This window comes from Rhinopithecus roxellana, chromosome 16 (genome assembly GCF_007565055.1).
Source record: "Rhinopithecus roxellana isolate Shanxi Qingling chromosome 16, ASM756505v1, whole genome shotgun sequence".
In the NCBI taxonomy this organism is placed as follows: Eukaryota; Metazoa; Chordata; class Mammalia; order Primates; family Cercopithecidae; genus Rhinopithecus; species Rhinopithecus roxellana.
Genome location: NC_044564.1, coordinates 88154342 through 88172356, shown reverse-complemented (window position 1 = coordinate 88172356; position 18015 = coordinate 88154342). Strand labels below are relative to the sequence as shown.

At 52.8% G+C, this 18015-nt stretch overlaps 1 protein-coding gene across 10 annotated transcripts in view; it reads right to left on the bottom strand.

The window, feature by feature from the left end:
• Positions 1-18015, bottom strand: part of WNK2 (WNK lysine deficient protein kinase 2) — a 141192-nt gene that overhangs the window by 19081 nt on the left and 104096 nt on the right. For 5 of the 10 annotated variants that reach the window (XM_030919434.1, XM_030919438.1, XM_030919437.1 and 2 more), the window contains 7 exons: positions 11132-11964; positions 10704-10773; positions 8361-8449; positions 7580-8268; positions 3626-3840; positions 2430-2621; positions 1539-1637 (listed from right to left, as the gene is read on the bottom strand). In XM_030919434.1, the coding sequence (XP_030775294.1) occupies positions 1539-1637; positions 2430-2621; positions 3626-3840; positions 7580-8268; positions 8361-8449; positions 10704-10773; positions 11132-11964 (2187 nt within the window). The remainder of the gene's footprint in view (positions 1-1538; positions 1638-2429; positions 2622-3625; positions 3841-7579; positions 8269-8360; positions 8450-10703; positions 10774-11131; positions 11965-18015) is intronic. The other 5 variants (XM_030919439.1, XM_030919442.1, XM_030919443.1 and 2 more) reach the window with 3 other exon arrangements.

Genomic DNA, 18015 nt, shown 5'->3' with positions numbered 1-18015 from the left:
GAAGAGGAGCAGCAAGTGAGGCACAAGGCCAGCAGGGCCGGGAACAGGCTGCGGAGAAGGAACCACAGCTGGGTGCCATAAGAGGACCCAGAGACGCAGGGGTGTGGGGGGAGGCGCCCACCCCTCCCCAGACTCAACTCAGCAACTCACCAGACACCAGGCCGCCCAGACCCACAGACTAACAGCCCAGACGACACGGTGGCCGAAACAGGGCAGCCTGTTAAACAGACGAACGGGAAGCCCTGGGAAGGCCCTGGCATTTCTACATGGCCCTTGTGTCCTCGACCTGCCTGCCTGGAGAATGATGACCCACGTGGACCTCTGATGGAGTGGGTGGATGGCAGTGGACGCCTCCCACGGGCATGGCCTCTGGCTCCCAACAAGTACAATGTATCTTTATTGTACAAGCAAAAAGTCACGTGCCCCAAACCAGCATATCCAATCCAATTGTTAAAAAGCTTAATTTTCCTCTTAAAAAGACAAAAGCCTAAAAATCTCACAGCTTTTAGTTCACTGGCCGATTGTCCTGAGGGTGAAAAACAAACTGCCTGCTTTGGGACGGCCCCAGGCAGGCCAAGCCTTCCCTGGAGATGGAGTTCCTGGGCGCTAACTGTGTTCCAGGGGATCTGAGGAAGGCTGGGCTGGGTTTTGGCTTAGTAGCGATTGGAGGAACTGCGTCATTGACTTCATCCCTGTGGTCACAGGAGGTCACAGGAAAATACAGCAACTAAAGTGCTCCCACTGGCTGGAGGAAGGGAAGGAGCCGGCCAGGCAGGATGCATGCTCCAAAGAAGAGCTGCCCAGGAGGCCATCACTCTCCTATTTTGGGTTGGAGACAGCGGTGGGTGAGGAGCAATGACAGAGGGGACCAGACCTGCCCTTCCAGTGGGGAGGGGCTGGGGAGGCCCGAACTGGAGCACGTTCTCTCAGCATTTCCACATGCAGGGCGCAGGGCGGTGGGTATGCAGGGTACTGGGTGCTGGGATTTGGCCCTGGTACAGAAACCACGCCCTCCAGTGACCTTTAGAACCGTATAGGCTCACTATGTGCATGTCTTCACAGTCCAGACACGCGTGACACACACTGCATCTGGAGGAGGTTGGGGTTGTCTTTTTGTTGTCGCTGGAACTGGGGACAGCGGACATGTATATTTGCCACAATTGCAACAGAAAAAAAAAACTACATCCAACATAAAAAAAATTAAATAAATGAGGTGACGAAAAAAATGCAAAGGGCCCCAGACCATCTGGGCAGAGGTGCCCGGGGCGGAAGGCAGGCCAGCCGCTGCACATGCTTTCCGTGCCCAGGCACCAGCCACGAGCATGCACACGTGCTGTGTGGGGCTGGGGGGGTAGGCGCGGGCGGCCGCCGCTCCGGGGACCGACTCGTGGGGTTCCACTTTGAGATTCAATAGGTGACTTCAATGGGGTGGGGGAGGCATCCTATGAAATGTATGAAAGGTAATGAAGACAGGGAGGGGGTCGGGGGAGAAAACCAAGGGCCAGGAGGTGATAAAATACAAAAGAACAAATACAGACAGATGGACACAGATACGGGTCCACTGAGGAATCGAGCACGAGGTTTGCTACTAGACTTATAGGTCACTCTCTCAGACGTTGGGTGGTAAACCGTCCAGCCTGCAAATGAATATAAAGGGAAGAAAACAAAGAGACACTCATCAAGTACAGGTTGCTGCGATTCCTCCTCCACACCAACAGCCACACCAGCCTCGTCACTTAACATCCACGGCTCCATCTAGCCCAGCCCGGAGCACCAAAGCCACTGACCATGTAATGGGAAGGAGGCAGCGGGAGAGCAGAAGAGAAGCAGCCCGGAGAGGGGCGGGCAGGGTGGGGTGGGCGGGGCGGGGCGGCTTCATGGTCACCATGATTTCTCTGGACAGAGATGGTGAGGACAGGAGAGCACCTTATTGAGCAGCTGCTGCTGTCCACGCAGCGTTGACGAGAGAATTTCCTCCTCAAGGCCAAACTCCCAGCTCGAAAGCTGTGCCCTCGTCCCCCCAGCCGGCCCTCTGGACTTTGGAAGGACCCGGTGTTTAGCACCATCTGGCTCCGCTGTGGGGGTGGGGGTGGGGCAGCCAGTGCCTGGGAACTGGCGCCGGAGCACACGGCCGGATGCCAGGTCCCCTGCCCTCCCCAGTCCTAGCCACTTCCCCAAGGTCCGCTCTAGCAAAGCATCACCTCCCCCTGAGCTGCTGACAAGCAAGACTTGGTGGTGGTTGGGACAGCTCCATTCCTGTCATCCACATACTACGTCTTTTTTTTTTCTTTCTCCTTTTTAAAAGAAGCCTCTCAACAGCCTTTGCCACAGCTCGCAACCCCTCTACACAATACGGGCGTGCTCCTGGGGACACCACTGAGGCCCTACGTGGCTAGCACATGCTCGGAGACAGGCAAGCTGGAAATCACCTTGGCCACGCGCTCCGCCTCCGTCACTGGCTAAGCCGGAGCAGATGTCCGAAGACAGGGAGGCCCGGACGGAGCAGGGCTGCTGGGTCTGCACTGCCTTCCCGCTCAGGCCCGTGCTGTCTGCAGTGAGCCCCGCACTGGCTTGGGCAGGGTCCTTAGCGGGAGGGCCTCTGCTGGAGTCAGCCAAGTGACCTGGGCGGGGGGAGAAGAGGCGACAGGCACGATGAGGCCCGCCGGGTCGGGGCTGTGTGCATTGAGTCTGTTCTGCCTGCTCGTTGCTGGGTGACCTTGGGGAAGCTCACATCTCCTGCAGACCACAGGCACATGGCCACATCTCCCACACAGGAGAGATGGGGAAGAGCAAAGAAAGTGCCCAGTCTCTACCAGCCCCCACTACCGTGCTGGACTTGTGTTGAGCAAATATAGTGACAGAAGACACACCCAGGCACAGAGTGGCCTGTGTACTTCTCGTCTCAGTCTTCCCTTAGCTCTGGGCGCTGTCTCTGAATTCATGTAATGGGTATAACTCATGGATGTGTACCCCAAAGGTTGTGGGCTTAGAGTGAGCTTACGGTGGCTTGCCTGGCATGCTTGGGGACTTGGGCTCACAGGGGCTCCAGCCCACAGTGCCAGGGCTCTCGACCAGCAAGCAGGCTGCACTGCTGCTCAGGAGGCCTCAGGAAGCCCTGACATGCAGGGATGTGGGCTGGTGACTGCCCGGGGCCAGGACAGTGCCACTCCATGACTAGGTGTCACCTTTAACAAGACTGGGAGATCATCACCGTCCTCCCGTCCTCCCCAGCCCCTAACGACAGCGGCTTGGCTGGCACACACCCAAGAAATGGGTCAAAGGAAGCAGCCGCCATCCGTCCACACAGTGCCCTGCAGAGGAGCAGGTGAGGGAGGGCAGCCTGAGCTCCCCTGGCACAGCCTGCAGCCTAGGGGCTCAGGCCCAGCGCTGAGCAGCCCCTGCCCACTCACGGACCTTGCCTCTCTCTCTGCGTGAGGACAGAGAACCAGGACTGCCTTCATGCTGCAATGACTCCCCTGCTCCAGGGAAAGGAGATGCAGTAAGGAGACAACCCCGAGTGGCCTTAGAGGTCCGAGGGCGTCACACCCGCACGGAGCCTACCTCCCAGGCTCACTCAGGGGTCCCCAGGCCCGCTCCCATCCCAGCCCTGCGCCCGGAGGCCGACCTGTGCTGGAGGCCACGACCTTGAGCTGCCGCACCAGGGGGTTCAGCAGCTTGCCCGCCTTCAGCTTGCTCTTGCTGGTTTTCCTCCGGCGGCCAGTGGGGGGTGCCGTGTGGAAGAAGCCCACGTTGGGGGGCAGTGGCTTGCCCAGGCGGCGGTACAGAGCCTCGATCTCCTGCTTCTGCTGGCTCTGCAGCTCAGAGATCTCCTTCAGGTGCCTGCAGGAGGGGACAGGAGAGAGCGCCGCTGGGTTTCCTCGGTGTTTCCAATACCACCAGCCCCTCCAGGAGGGAGGCGCCGTGGGAGAACATGGGGTGCAGGGTGGGCGCCCCGCCTGTGCCTTGGCCTGGACCACTCAAAGCGCCACATGGGGGCTGTAAAATGACACTGTTTGTTTATATCTAAATGGGGAGGTGCCAAGGTGGGGGGCCTCTGGCATTGATGTGCCCAACGGCACGGGCCAGACTAAGGAGCCTCAAACTTCCAAATACCTAGACTCAAAACGCTTACATTGATACTTACAATGAAAGTCCCAAACATGAACACAGGTGAGGGGAAACCAGCAGGTGCCAGGCACCAGAGACTGCCTCTGTTTATCAGGCAAATGTGTGTTACTTCCTCCATGGGGGAAACAGAGAGTGGAAGGCCAAGGGATGCAGAGGGGAGGAAACAGAGGGGAAGAAGGTAGGGGGGTAGAATGGGGAGGGGAGTAGGCCGAAGAGAGGATGCGGAGGGGAGGAGGCCAAGGGGAGGAAGGTGAGGGAAGAATGGAGAGGGGAGAAAGGTGAGGGAAGGATGGAGGGGGAGGAAGGTGAGGGGAGGATGCAGAGGGGAGGATGGAGAAGGGAGGATGGAGGAGGAGGAGGAAGGTGAGGGGAGGAAGGGGAGGATGGAGGGAGGAAGGTGAGGGGAGAATGGAGAGGGGAGGAAGATGAGGGGAGGATGGTGAGAGGAGGTTGGTGAGGGGAGGAAGGAGAGGGAAAGATGGAGAGGGGAGGAAGGTGAGGGGAGGATGGAGAGGAGAGGATGGAGAGAGGAGGAAAGTCAGTTGAGAATGGAGGGGGAGGAAAGTAAGGGGAAGATGGAGAAAGGAGGAAGGTGAGGGGAGGATGGAGAAGGGAGGAAGGTAAGGGAAGGAAGGTGAGGGGAGGATGGAGAGGGGAGGATGGAGAGGGGAGGATGGAGAGGGAGGAAGGTGAGGGGAGGATGGAGAAGAGACGATGGAGAGAGAAGGAAAGTGAGTTGAGGATGGAGAGGGGAGGAAAGTGAGGGGAAGATGGAGAGAGGAGGAAGGTGAGGGGAGGATAGAGGGGGAGGAAGGAGGGCGAGGAAGATAAGGGGAGGAAGGTGAGGGGAGGATGGAAAGGGGAGGATGGAGAGAGGAGGAAGGTGAGGGGAGGAGGGTGAGGGGAGGAAGGTGAGGGGAGGATGGAGAGGAGAGGATGGGGAGGGGAGGAGCTGGGCCTCCCTGCTGCATCACAGTGCCCTGAGCTTCTGCAAGGTCCAAGGCCACCCCAGGGGCCCTGGCTGGAGGCCTGTAAACCCTTGCTTTCACCCCAAGTGCCCCTCCTCTTCCTTTGATGACAAGGAAAATAGGTAGTTCACAAGGTCGGAAATGAGGAAACAAGTTCTGATTTTACTCCTGAATTTCAACGCCCGCCACACAGGCTTTCTTTTTTTTTTTTTTTTTTTTTTTTTTTTTTTTTAATAACTTCCTCTACTAAAAAAAAGAAATAAATAAAAACAAAACTCCAAACGGCTTTCTCCCTACAAACACCAGGGAGACACAGCATCAGATGATCTTCTGGAAGGGAGTACTATTTCAAGAGAGTGCTGACTGCCCCAGGGTTGGGGAATGGCTGCATGGGCAGGGAGCGTCTTATCCAGGCTGGAGCTGATCCAGGATGGTGGCTCTGCTCCGAGGCTGCACCCACATGGCCCAGCTCCCATGCTCCCAGACTGCAATGTGGCTCCCACACTGGGGGTGCCCTGGACTGCTCCAAGCTGCCCCTGGGCAGCTCACCACAGAGCCCTGCAGCCTAGGACGTCTGAAAGCACAGCCTGGGCTCAACACAGGGTTCCTGGAGTCCTAGGAAACCCCAATGCTCATGGCAGAAATGCTGCAGTGAGGCACAGGCACCTCGGTATTCAGAGGGTTCAAATGAAAGTAAGGTTGGGGAGCTGCTGGCTACTGCCTATCAGATGCCAAGTCACCTCAATTCCCAGTTGAGGCTGAAAATTTACCCCACCCTCTCCTAAATAGCCCCCAATTCCCCCTGGACTCCACGGCCCTCCCAGCATCCACCTTCCTGTTCTTAGGCTCCTGAACTCTCTCCTTCTGGTCCTCTCCCTGCTCGTTCCCTAGGCCCCACCTGCCCCTGGCTCCCAACCACTTCTGCCATTTCTAGTCCCTACCCCATTATCTCTACCCTCTGTCTCTGGCTCCTGGCCCCTGTCACCCAGGATACAGGCTCTCAGAGCCTACAGCAGCTCCTCTCCACAGTGTTTTCACATCCACACCTTCCTGCCCCCTACAAGCCCCTCTTCGTAGCAGCCACAGCTGGGCTATGGCTTGGCAACATCTCAGCTCCCCTTTGTTCCTGCTGACTCTGACCACTGTCTCCCCAGGGTGACATTCCTGCTGAGCAAACGTGCCCAGGATCTGCTGCCCTCTATCCCAAAAGGTTTTAGGTCATGCCCACCTTGGGGCCCATCCACTCTCTGGCCTCCACCAAGTATCTGTTGGGCCATGTGGCCAGTGGGGGCCACCCTCCTGGATGCCTCTAAGATCAGCAGTGATTCCACCCATCCCTAGCTTCCTGCCTCTCCCAGCAGCTCCAGTTCCCTCCTCAGTTCTGCACGAACACACAGACACTCACTATATCCTCCATGCACGGCACTGACCACCCCACCAGCCTGGGCAGACAGTCTCTTAGCCCCTGTGCACACTGTGTAGAGAGGGTTCGTAGGAGAGAAAGGAGATGTGCATGGCTCCTCCCACCTAAGCCTGTGATTTCCAGCAGGACTCGACTTACAAATGTGCCTTCAGGCACTGGTGAATTTGGTGTCAGCCCTCCCATCCTGAAGGACATCTCAGTAACCCCCCCAGCTGCAGCAAGACAGAATAAATATTTGCTGGATGAGGGAAAGAGACAAGGAGAAACAGAGAGGAAGAGAAAGAGGGGAAGAGAGAGAGAGAGAGACAGAGACAAAGAAAGGAGAGACATATAGGAATAGAGAGTGGCAGAGACAGAGAGGGGAAGCGAGACAGGGAGAGAAGGAATGAAAGCGGGGGGAGAGAGAGAGAGAGAAGGAGAAAAGAAGAAAGAGGGAAGGAGACAGATGAGAGGCAGAGAGAGTGAGGAAGACACATGCCTCAGTGATCCCCCAAGACATCTCCCAAGGCCAGCAGGAGGCATGGCACCCAGAGAAGCCAGAAGCCAGGCAGACAGCAGGGTGGTGGCCGGCCCAGCCCGGAGGACTCTGAGTGGGAGACTGCCTACTCAAAACCACAGGGAGGCTGGGCCTGGTGGCTCACACCCGAAATCCCAGCACTTTGGGAGGCCAAGGCAGGTGGATCATTTGAGGTCAGGAGTTTGAGACCAGCCTGGCCAACATGGTGAAACCCCGTTTCTATTAAAAATACAAAACTCCACTGGGCATGGTGGCAGGCACCTGTAGTCCCAGCTACTCAGGAGGCTGAGGGAGGAGAATCGCTGAACCTAGCAGGTGGAGGTTGCAGCGAGCGAAGATTGCGCCACTGCACTCCGGGTTGGGTGACAGAGCAAGACTGTCTCAAAAACAAAAGCCTTCATCACTCCCTTGTCACCTGCTTGGCAGCCCCAAGTGGGCGCTGCTTGGTCAGGACTTCAGCCCCGGTGCCAGGGTCCCCTCACAACCGGGAAGCGGTGCCATGGCCCGGGGTGGGGGGCGGCGCTTCCCGCCCGCAGGACCTACTTCTCCCGCAGACTCTGCAGCTCCTTCTTGATGTCAGCGTCCTCAAGCTCTGAGTCATTGTCACTGCTGATGTAGGACGACTGGGAATGGAAGGAGGTCACGCTGATCGTGGGGACCTTCATGCCTGCCCTGCTGGGCGTCTCAGGGCCCAGCGAGCCGGCCCGAGAAGGCCTCTGCAGGAAGGCGGTGGCCTTCTTCACGAAGTCGCCGGCCATGCTGCCACTCCCGGGCAGGGACGCCTGTTTCTGCACCGGGGGTCTCGCCTGAGGGCCCTCATCCCCAGAGTCGCTGGACACGGGCTCGCCCACGCCGACCTCGATGGAGGAGGCCGTCTGCGCCCGCCGCACTGCCAGCTTCACATCGGGGCTGGAGGGGGCCTGGTCCAGGTAGACGTCGGGAGGGGCGGAGTACCTCAGGCTGTGGGGGGAGGCCAGGGTCCACTCATCCTGAGTGCTGACCACCGAGAAGCGGCCCACAGTCTTGGCTGGTGAGCTGACATCCTGCTGCTCTGTACGTTTCCGAGGGGACCCCGAAGCTCGAGCGCCGAGTGTCTGGGGGTGGCTGGCCTGGCCACCCGCTGTGGAAATGCCCACACTACTTTGAGGGGGCTCTGCTGAGCTTTCTCCAGCGACTCCACCATCCCTGCCTGTGGGCTCCATGCGTGCAGGTCTCACAAAAGCAGGTACATCCTTGGGAAAAAGCGGAGATGAAGAGGTTTCACGTGAACATCAGCACAGAGCAAACCCTGCCAAGCAGCCAGGGGTCGCCAAGTCGCCCTTACCTGGGGGGCACTGGGGACCACACGGGAGTCTGCGGCCACCTGCCCTCCATCTCTGTCATAGCCCAGCATGCTCCTGGGAGACGCCTCTGCTGTGGGAACATCGGAAACGTTACTGGGGCTGAAGGAGGAAGAGGCAGAGATGGCTCACAGCTGACCCAAAGCAGCCCAAAGTGATCCCACGGGAGTGCCGCCAGCCAGGCAGGACAACGGGAGGGGGCACTGGGAGGAGCCAGCTGTGGGTGCTCACAGCAGTTTTGGGAACCGCAAATACACCACGATGTCTTGGCCCCATGGCATTCTATGACAGATGCCCAATAAACCTGGGCAAGAGAAGAGGCGTCAGCCCTGGGCACCCTCATGCAGCCAGGCCTTCTGTGCACCCGAAGGCCAGCACCCTGTCTCGCCCCACCGTCTGATGTGAGAGGGTCCTACGACACAGATCAACGGGGCCGGGTTCCAGCCCTGCTCCCAGGGTGTCTCAAAAACTGTCGCCCACTGCACCTGCAGCTGTTTCAGTGCTCTTCATCTAGGGAGTTATTTCTGACCAGCTTTCCCAGGGGTGCCGTGAAGAGGCAACCAGAAAAGCCAAGCAAGTTGACATGGGGGCCTCGCCTGAGCTGAGACCCTCATGTGACAAAAGAAACTCGTGGGCAGGCCAGGGCATGAGCCAGACCTATGGGCCGCGGGAAAGGTGGCGGGGCAGACGGAGCCTCTGGGGAGGTTGGGGCCGCCCGCACACGTACACGTGTCTTCTTTGCACACCCCACTGGAAACTCACAAGGGAACAACACCCAAATCAGATTCCCAAGGAGACCCAATCCAGTCCCTATCACGCGTCCCCAACCCGTGGGCAACACCTGACTCCCCTCCTCACATCCCCGTGCCCACCTCCAGGGATAGGAGGCTCACTGTCAAACGCACTCTCTCCACTTCTAAATGGCTCCAACCGCCAGGAAAGATCACTACTGCCAAACTAGAATCCCTCTCCTTGGAGCCTCCCCCATGAGTGCCGCACTTTGGAAAGAGCATGGACTCGAAGTACAAGTTATAACATCTGCAAGTTACTGAAGCTCAGTTTGCTCATCTGCCCAAGGGGCCCATGGGATGGACACATCTCACAGCACGAGGTCAGAGTAAGAGGAGCGCCACACGCAGCCCAGCATGGTCAGGGCTGGCACTCCAACACCACCTCTCGTTTCCACCCTTGTGCGAAGACACTTTTGCTTCTGCCCCGTCCCTCATCTTCCTCAGGCTAAACATCACCAGTTCCTTGAGTACACAGCTTCTGACCCCAGTGCCAGCTGCCACAACCCCTCTTAAAGTCTGGAAATAAACGTGGCCCGGGACTACAGAGTCCCACCTGCGGCTGATGTGCACTGAGATTTCCGTTAGGAGGCTCACAGGGATCCTGATTCATATTGTGCCCATCCCCCAAGAAAGCCTGGGCTGAGACGGAAGCTCAGACCTCACAAGATCAGTCCAGTTCCCTTAGAAGGGACACTGAGGCAGGCAGACAATGAAATGAGAAGCAAAGCAAAGGTGTTTCCACAGAGACACAGTGGCAGCCAGGAGCCACAAGGGAAAGCACTGCACCAGGTCTTCAGGGATTGCCCTGGCCTCTGGCGCTCCCAGCAGTCACAGTGCCCCCCAGCGCACTGCTCTGCTTTAGCTGAAGTAAGCCTGGGTTTTTGTGGGCATCTTGTTACCTTGCTGAAGAAAAGCAAGGGCTGGGGTGGATCCACTGGAACGTGTGCAGACCCTCAGCCACTGGAGAGTCCAGGAACTGTGACATGTCCCTGCAATATCCCAGAACCCACCAACTGGGGCTTTATCCATTTCCCTGGAGGACTTCCTCTCTCTGGAGTGTTAGCATGTGGTTCCTTCTAGAACTCTGTAGGTTTTAATTAAGTCAGGGGCATCCAGTCTTTTGGCTTCCCTATGCCACACTGGAAGATGAAGAATTGTCTTGGGCCATACATGAAATACACTAACAATAACTGATGAGCTTTAAAAAAAATTGCAAAAAAAAAAAAAAAAAAAAAGAAAAGAAAAAGAAAAGCTCATAAGAAGCTTACCAATTTGTGCTGGGCCCATTCAAAGCCATCCTGGGCCACATGCAGCTCACGGGCCAGAGGCTGGACAAGCTTGAATTAAATCATGACGGCCTTCTGCTGTGTCTGGGCCCCACCCTAGATGCTAAAGGATCCCTTACAGATAAAAGGATCTTTAAGAAATGCTTTTATCCCTTAAAAGATGAAAGATGAGGATGTGGATGCAGAAGGTTCTGGGGCAAGGAAGCCGGGCAGCACCTTGCGAACGCAGGGTTCAGCAGGAAGCTGTTACCTGTCATTGACGAAGATGTGCCCTGCTCCATCACAGCCCCTCGAGTGGGGGCCAGTTCTGACTTTTCCACCTGGAGAAAGAAACACAAAAAGAGAAGAGTTGTGAGACTCACACGTCAGCATCTCAGCAGCTGTATCTGCAAATCCACTCCCCTCGTCTCAAGCTGCCCCTGGGCTGTCCCAGCCCCCTCTGTGTGCATGGATGGGACTGTGCCACCTGACGCTGCACAAGCATGACCCCAAACAGGGGCCACTTGTTGCAAAACACGCACGGGTGAGTCAGACACACGTGGGTGGCACACCAAGAGAGGGACAGGCCCTGAGTGAGGGTGGCTCTGCATAGTCGAGATGCCTGACCACCCCCGGGCTCGTGCCTGGGCTCCAGCCCCTGACCCAGGGCCGTGTCTCTGGGACAAGGCAGTTACTCACCAAGGGCTGGGGCAGCTGGGCACGCCCTGCAACCGCCTCATTAGGCGCTGGGGGCAGGGCCAGGTCCCCCCCGCAGACCTCTGAGCGGGGCTGGTCCCCTCTCAGGGGCTCCAGGGTGAAGTCTCTGTCGCCCACCTCCACAGGGGTCCCGGCTGAGGCTGAGGAGGTGGGCACGTGCTCCTGGTAGAGCAGGGTCCGCAGCTTCTCGTCCAGGCTCTTGATGGTGCTGTCCACAAAGCCCACCCTGGGGGGCGGCCCTTCCCCATCCGACTCCAGGGCCGAGGGTGGCTGCGGGGGGACAGTGGGTCCCAGGGGTGGGCTTGGGAGCTGAGAAGTGGCCAGGCTGACAGCCCCCACTGAGGCAGGAAGCAGAGGAGTGGGCTGACCCAAGGCGGGCTGTGGGGCCCCGCTGTGGGGGCTGGGCTCAGGTGCAGGAGCTGGCAGGGGCTCCCCTAGGGCACTGGCCTCCCTGGTTGAGGCGGCCTCTGGAGCTGGAGCGCAAGGTCCTAGGCCCACCACGACGGGCTGCACAGCAAGCGGGGCCTCGTGAGTCTCCACTAGTGGCTGAGAAGTCTCGAGCTCACTGGTCGGCCCCTGAGGGGTCCCTGGACCCCCTGCCTGGATGGCAGTTCCTGATGCTGGCTCTGGCATGGTGCTGGTGGCTGAAGCTGCTCCATCTTGGGGCAGAGCAGTCACAGGAGGGGAGGAGGGGGCCAAAGGGGCTAGGGGTCCCCCAGGACGGTTGCTGGGGCCTGCCTGGCTCAGGAGCTGCTGACCGGCTAGAAAGCCGGGTTGTTCCTTTGAGGACAGCTGGTCTTTATAGGGCGCTGGATCTAGAAGAAATGGGGAAAATGCCTTTGTACCAGGGTACTCCAGTTCCTATCTACCTGTCTCTTCCCTGGCTAAAAAGATGCCTTACACGGCCTGGCCATGGCCCCAACGTGCTGGTCTTCTCTGTTTCCTGACACACCAGGCTCCTGCCTGCCTGCAGCTCAGCCCAGCTCTGGCTGCTGCTTCCTGTAACCCCTCCCACAGGTCTCTGAGCCACCAGCTTCACAACTCCAGGTCCCTGTTCCCATAGTGTCCCTTGCAGCTGAACCAGCACCACCCTTCCTTCTGTGTCCTCTGTAGCATGTGAACATCAGCTGCGGCTGTTGTCTGTCACCCGCATGGACAGCTCCAGAAATATACGGCTCTTGTCTATCTTGCACTGGACAAAAGTTATTCAATGAAATTTAAAAATTAGAGTTTAAGTAGTGAGCTGTACACACTTCCATGCCCAGGAGTGAGCAGGAGCCTGGAGCCTTCAGATTCAGACCCCCAGTCTTTGGTATGGTCAGAAGTGCACCCAGGGCTGGTCAGTGACCTTGTGGGAGGAATCCAGAACCCCAGCAGTATAACCAAGTCTCGCAGTGCTTTGTGCAGGAGCTCACGGAGCTTCCACCAGGCTCACAAGGACTGTAGGCATCTGAGATGTGGCAGGACAGTGTTTCTCAAACTTAATTGGCCTTTGGCCTTGAAGCCCAGTTTTCCTTACTTGCAACCCAACCTTTTTTTTTTTTTTTTTTTGGAGATGGTCTGGGCTCTGTCACCCAGGCTGGAGTGCAGTAACGCAATCTCACCTCACTGCAACCTCTGCCTTCTGGGCTCAAGCAATCCTCCCACCTCAGCCTCCCTTGTAGCTGGGACCACAGCTGGATAATTTTTGTGTTTTTCATATGAGACTGGCTTTCACCATGTTGCCCAGGCTGGTCTTGAACTCCTGGGCTCAAGCAATCTGCTGGCCTCAGCCTCCCAAAGTGTTGGGATTACAGGCGTGAGCCCCCATGCCCAGTCCACTTTGTCTTTTTAAAAGACACAAACAAAATGCACATGAAAACAGAAAACTGTTTAAAAAATAAAAGGTAAGAATGGGGAGTTTACTAGGGCCCTGATGCCCTCCCTTGTGCCCCCAGACTCCCTTGGCCCCCATCCCCGGCCTGGCCCAACAAAGGTAAACTAATTTGACAAGCATTTCCTCCACTGCTCTTCTTTCTGACCTTACCGTTTGTCTCCCTAAACACCATGGTCCAGTGCTGCATGTTCTATCAATGGAATGGTACTCTATGGTGCCTGGCCTCTCTCACCTGTGTTTGTGAGATGTGTCCTTGTTGTTGTGTTTGCACAACTGCACCACGATGCACACATCCATTCTGTGCTGGTGCTCGCTGGGCTGTGGCCGGGTGGGACCACGACTAAAACTGAGGCACCGTGTGCGCGGGCCCGTGTCCCGCCAGGCACACGCCAGTGGGGAGCTGCTGGTCACTGATCCCCTTTAGCCTTATGTAGGGGTGCTAAGCTGCTTTCCCAAGCGGAGTCAATGCCCCCACCATCGGCAGCCTCTGAGCACCCCTAGGACCGTGTGATGGCGTCTCATTGTGGTTCGCTATTGTTTTTAATTGTGGAAAAAACATCGAAGATGAGATCTGCCGTCTTAACACATTTTTAAAAAACACGACACTCTAACTATAGGCACTATGTTGTGTGTCAAAGCTCTAGAGCTTACTCAGCTGATACAACTGAAACTTTATGTCCGCTGAACTTGGTAACTCCGTTTCCCTCTCCCTCCAGCCGCTGGCAACTTCTGTTCTGCTCTCTGCTTTGACTGTTTTTGGCTTTGACTGTTCTAGATACCCCATATGAGAGGAATGAATCGTGCAGTCTTTCCGTGCCTGGCTTATTTCATATAACATAATGTCCTGCAGGCTCATCCATGTCGTCGCAAATGGCAGTTTCCTTGTTTCTGTGGTTAAATAGTGCTCCACTGTGCAAACACATCACGTTTTCTTTATCCATTCTTCTGTCGGTAGACACTCAGGCTGTTTCCGTATCTTGGCTATTGTGAATAAGGCTGCAGTGAACACAGGAGAGCAGATATTTCTTCCAAACCTTGTTTTCAATTATCTTGAATATATACCCAGCAGTGGGATTGATGGATCATATGGTAGTTCTATTTTAATTTTTTGAGGAAGGTCCACATTGTTTTCCATAATGGCTTACTAATTTACACCACACTGCACAAAAGTGCCCTGTCTCCACATTCTAGCCAACACTTGCTGTCCTTTGTTTTTGAGAGCAGCCATCTTAACAGGTGTGAGGTGATAGCTCAGTGTGGTTTTGATTTGCATTTTCCTGATAATATCTAATTCAATTGAGTACCTTCTCCTGTGTTCACTGGCCATCTGAGTATCTTCTTTCAGGGCACACCTGTTCAAGTCTCTTGCCTACTTTTCTACAGAGCTGTCATTCTTTTCTTTTTAATTTGTGGTTCTTCATGGATGCTGGGTAGAGAATTGTTTGGGGGCAATCTGTACTACAGACATCTCTCGCTCTGTGACTTGCCTGTGGGCTCGATTAGTGGTGTCTTTTGATGAACAACAGTTCTTGATTTTAATACAGTCAAATATAACCAATTTTTAGCCAGTCTTTCCCACTTGCATATTTTGTGGAACTTGAACATGTATATTCTACATGGGGGCCATAATGATACTGCCTCTTATTACTTCTAGGAACTTTACTGTTTTCCCTCTTGGAGATTCACAAGCCACTTGTTACTGAGTTTTGTGTCTGGTATGAGGTCATCTCCCTGTGTGGATATCCTACTGTCCCAGCTCCTTCTGTTGAGAAGACCATCCTGTCTCCACTGTCTGGCAATCGGACCTTTCTTGTCAACCATGTGTCCCAAGATGTGGGCCTGCTTCTGAGCTGTCTTGACTCCATTACTCAATTTCTCTGTCCTTGTTCTAGGACCAGACTGTCTCTGTGACTCCAGGTTTACATGTCTCCTAGAGTCAAAACATCTAGGAGAATGATATCCTTCCCCTAGAAGCTGTCTTGGTTTTGATTGGCTTTTGCATTTCTATAAAGAGTTATATAATCAGCTTGTTGATGCTTATTTAGAAATCGTTAGAATCTGAATCTACAGACCTAGTTGGGAAGAAGTTTTTATAATACTGAATCTTCCAGTCCATGAATATGGTACATATCTTCCTACTCATTTCTTTTTAAAATTTCTCTCAGTGTTTTATGGTTTTTGGTATACAGATCTTACATACTTTTTGTTAGACTCATACACTGGTGTTTGGCATTTTTGTGTTAATATAAATTGAATTTTTCAATAGTCCTTATTTTCTGATTGTTGTTGGTATACAGAAAGATAACTGCAGTCTGTAGCTACTTCACTAATTATTAATTCTAATTTATCTGTAAATTTAAATCTCTATGTATATCATCATGTTATCAGCAAACAGTGACAGTTTTATTTCTTCCTTTCCAATCCTTATCACTTTTTAAAACAGTAATTGTTTTAATACTATTAGATATTGAGGCAAAATGATAAAATTACAGTGTTACCAAAAGGCCACAATTATTTCTACTTCAAAATAGAAAGAGTTTTAGCAAATGTATTCCTTGGAAATAACTGCTATTTAGCCCAATAATTTTATAGGTAGAGCTTCTGAGTCAAAGAAGAGTTATCTTGTTCTGTCCAAATTTTTAACAAAAAATAGTAATGCTAAAAGGAATATTATCTTTTATGTAACACTATATAGCATTATACTGATCAGAACAATCGTTCAGCTGAGTGTCTACTATGTGGCATACATTATGTATTTATTTCCATTTACAGCGTAGTTGATATTGGAGTAGATAATAGAAAAACACCAACCTCAAGTTGGTATCAACTCAAATAAGCAAACATTTTCTTTGGAAGACTGTGTTTAGAGATAAATAGCATTTTCTTCAAAAGAAAAATAGTGATTGTGACACCACCATGACACTTCCTTATATATACTTACAAAAAGTGGTCAGGGCATTGGCTCTTACATTGGGCTGCAGGTTGGGTCTTACCCCTAGAAATCCAGATTTAGCTGCATGAGGCAGGGCCTCTTCAATCCTATTGCTTTCCCTTCTTTTTCTTTCTCCCTTTTTACCTCTGACCCTTCCTTCCTTCCCTGCCCACCAACCCCCACTGCTGCCCACAATACCTAGGACACAGGTTACTCAATAGAAGTGGTGAGAATGGGCATCCTTATCTTGTTCCCCATCTCAAAGAGAAAGCATTCCACATTTCACCATTAAGAATATTTGCTGGTTTTTGTTTTTTTTTTTTTTTTTTTTGTAAAAATAGAATTTCCCATCTATTGGGACATAGTGAATAAATTGTTTATTCAAATTAAGTTAAACCAACCTTGCATTCTGAAATCACTGCAACTTAGTAACTTGTCATACATCCTCTTTTCATGTATCACTAGATTTAATTTGCTACTATTTTGTTTAGTATTTTTGCAAGTGCTGATGGGAGAGGGAGAGACTGACCTGTTAGCTTCCTATTTTATAATGTTCTCAGTCAGATTTTTGTGTCAAAGTTATGCTAGTTTGATAAAACAAGCTTCTTTGTTCTCTGGACGTGTTGGGTTAGATCAGAATTATTTCTTACTTAAGTATCTGTGGTAAAGCCATCAAGTTGAAACTTTTCCTTACAGGAAGGCTTTCTTCCCCTTATACACAACTGTACATGTGGACACTCACTTAGATGGAGGACAAGGGGTCCAAACTTATGTGCCTGATTTCTTTCTCACTGCCTTTTCTTCAACTATGATTTCTCCTTCCCTAACATTTGAGTGAGTCCATCTTTCTCATAACTGGGAACATTTCTTGTTTTTGTTTTTTTTTTTTTTTTTTGAGGCGGAGTCTCGCTCTGTCGCCCAGACTGGAGTGCAGTGGCGCAATCTCTGCTCACTGCAAGCTCCGCCTCCCGGGTTCACACCATTCTCCTGCCTCAGCCTCCCAAGTAGCTGGGACTACAGGCGCCCGCCACCTCGCCCAGCTAGTTTTTTGTATTTTTAGTAGAGATGGGGTTTCACCATGTTAGCCAGGATGGTCTCGATCTCCTGACCTCGTGATCCGCCCGTCTCGGCCTCCCAAAGTGCTGGGATTACAGGCTTGAGCCACTGCGCCCGGCCTGTTTTTTTTCTTTTTTTAACTATGCAGCATCCATTTGCTTCTTTGTTGGGTAGTGCCACTCCAAATTTCCTCTTGGGAACAACTGTCACTTACTTTAACTCCAGGGCTGTGCCTGCAATTTGGGCACAAGTCAGCGTGGATTCCAGCCACTAGCTATGACTGCTTTAGAGAATGTGTCCTTGTTCTGTAGAATGGGAGTCAGGGCCAGATGTATGACACCTTTCAAAAAGGGTCTCTATTTTCTGTCTACACTGGAACCTGAAAGGCTATACACTGTGAGTTGTTCCAGCAATCTTGCCACCAGGAAGGGTAGACATGAGAAGGCTTCTAATGACTGATTTGACTTTTTAATGTTTATAGTGCTTTTCAGATTTTCTATTTCTTCTTCAATAAGTTTGGTAAGTTGTAGTTCCCTAAGACACAATCCAAAGAAATTTTCACATTCTTATATTTGTCTTAATGTTTACAGGATTGTAGCAGTGTCCCCCACCTTTTCATCCCTAATATGGATTACATATGTATTCTCTCCCTCTCCTTTAGTCAGTCTCATCACAGGGGGCTTACTGATGGTATAAGCCTTTTCAAAGAACCATTGCTAAGCTCTGTTGATACTCTCTTGTATATTTGTTTACTATTTCATTAATTTATGTTCTTATCTATTTTACTTTCTCCTTTATTTCAGTTCCATTTTCTGTTTTGCTAACTTTTTGCAGTAAATACTTTTATTACTATCAGACTTTTCTCCTGTCCAATATATGCATTTAAAGGCTACAAAGTTTCTGCTCAATATGCTGTAACTGCATCTCACAAATTTTGATATGTAATATTTTCATCAGCATGACATTCTTATCATCATTCAGAATGTTTTATTAGTTTCCACT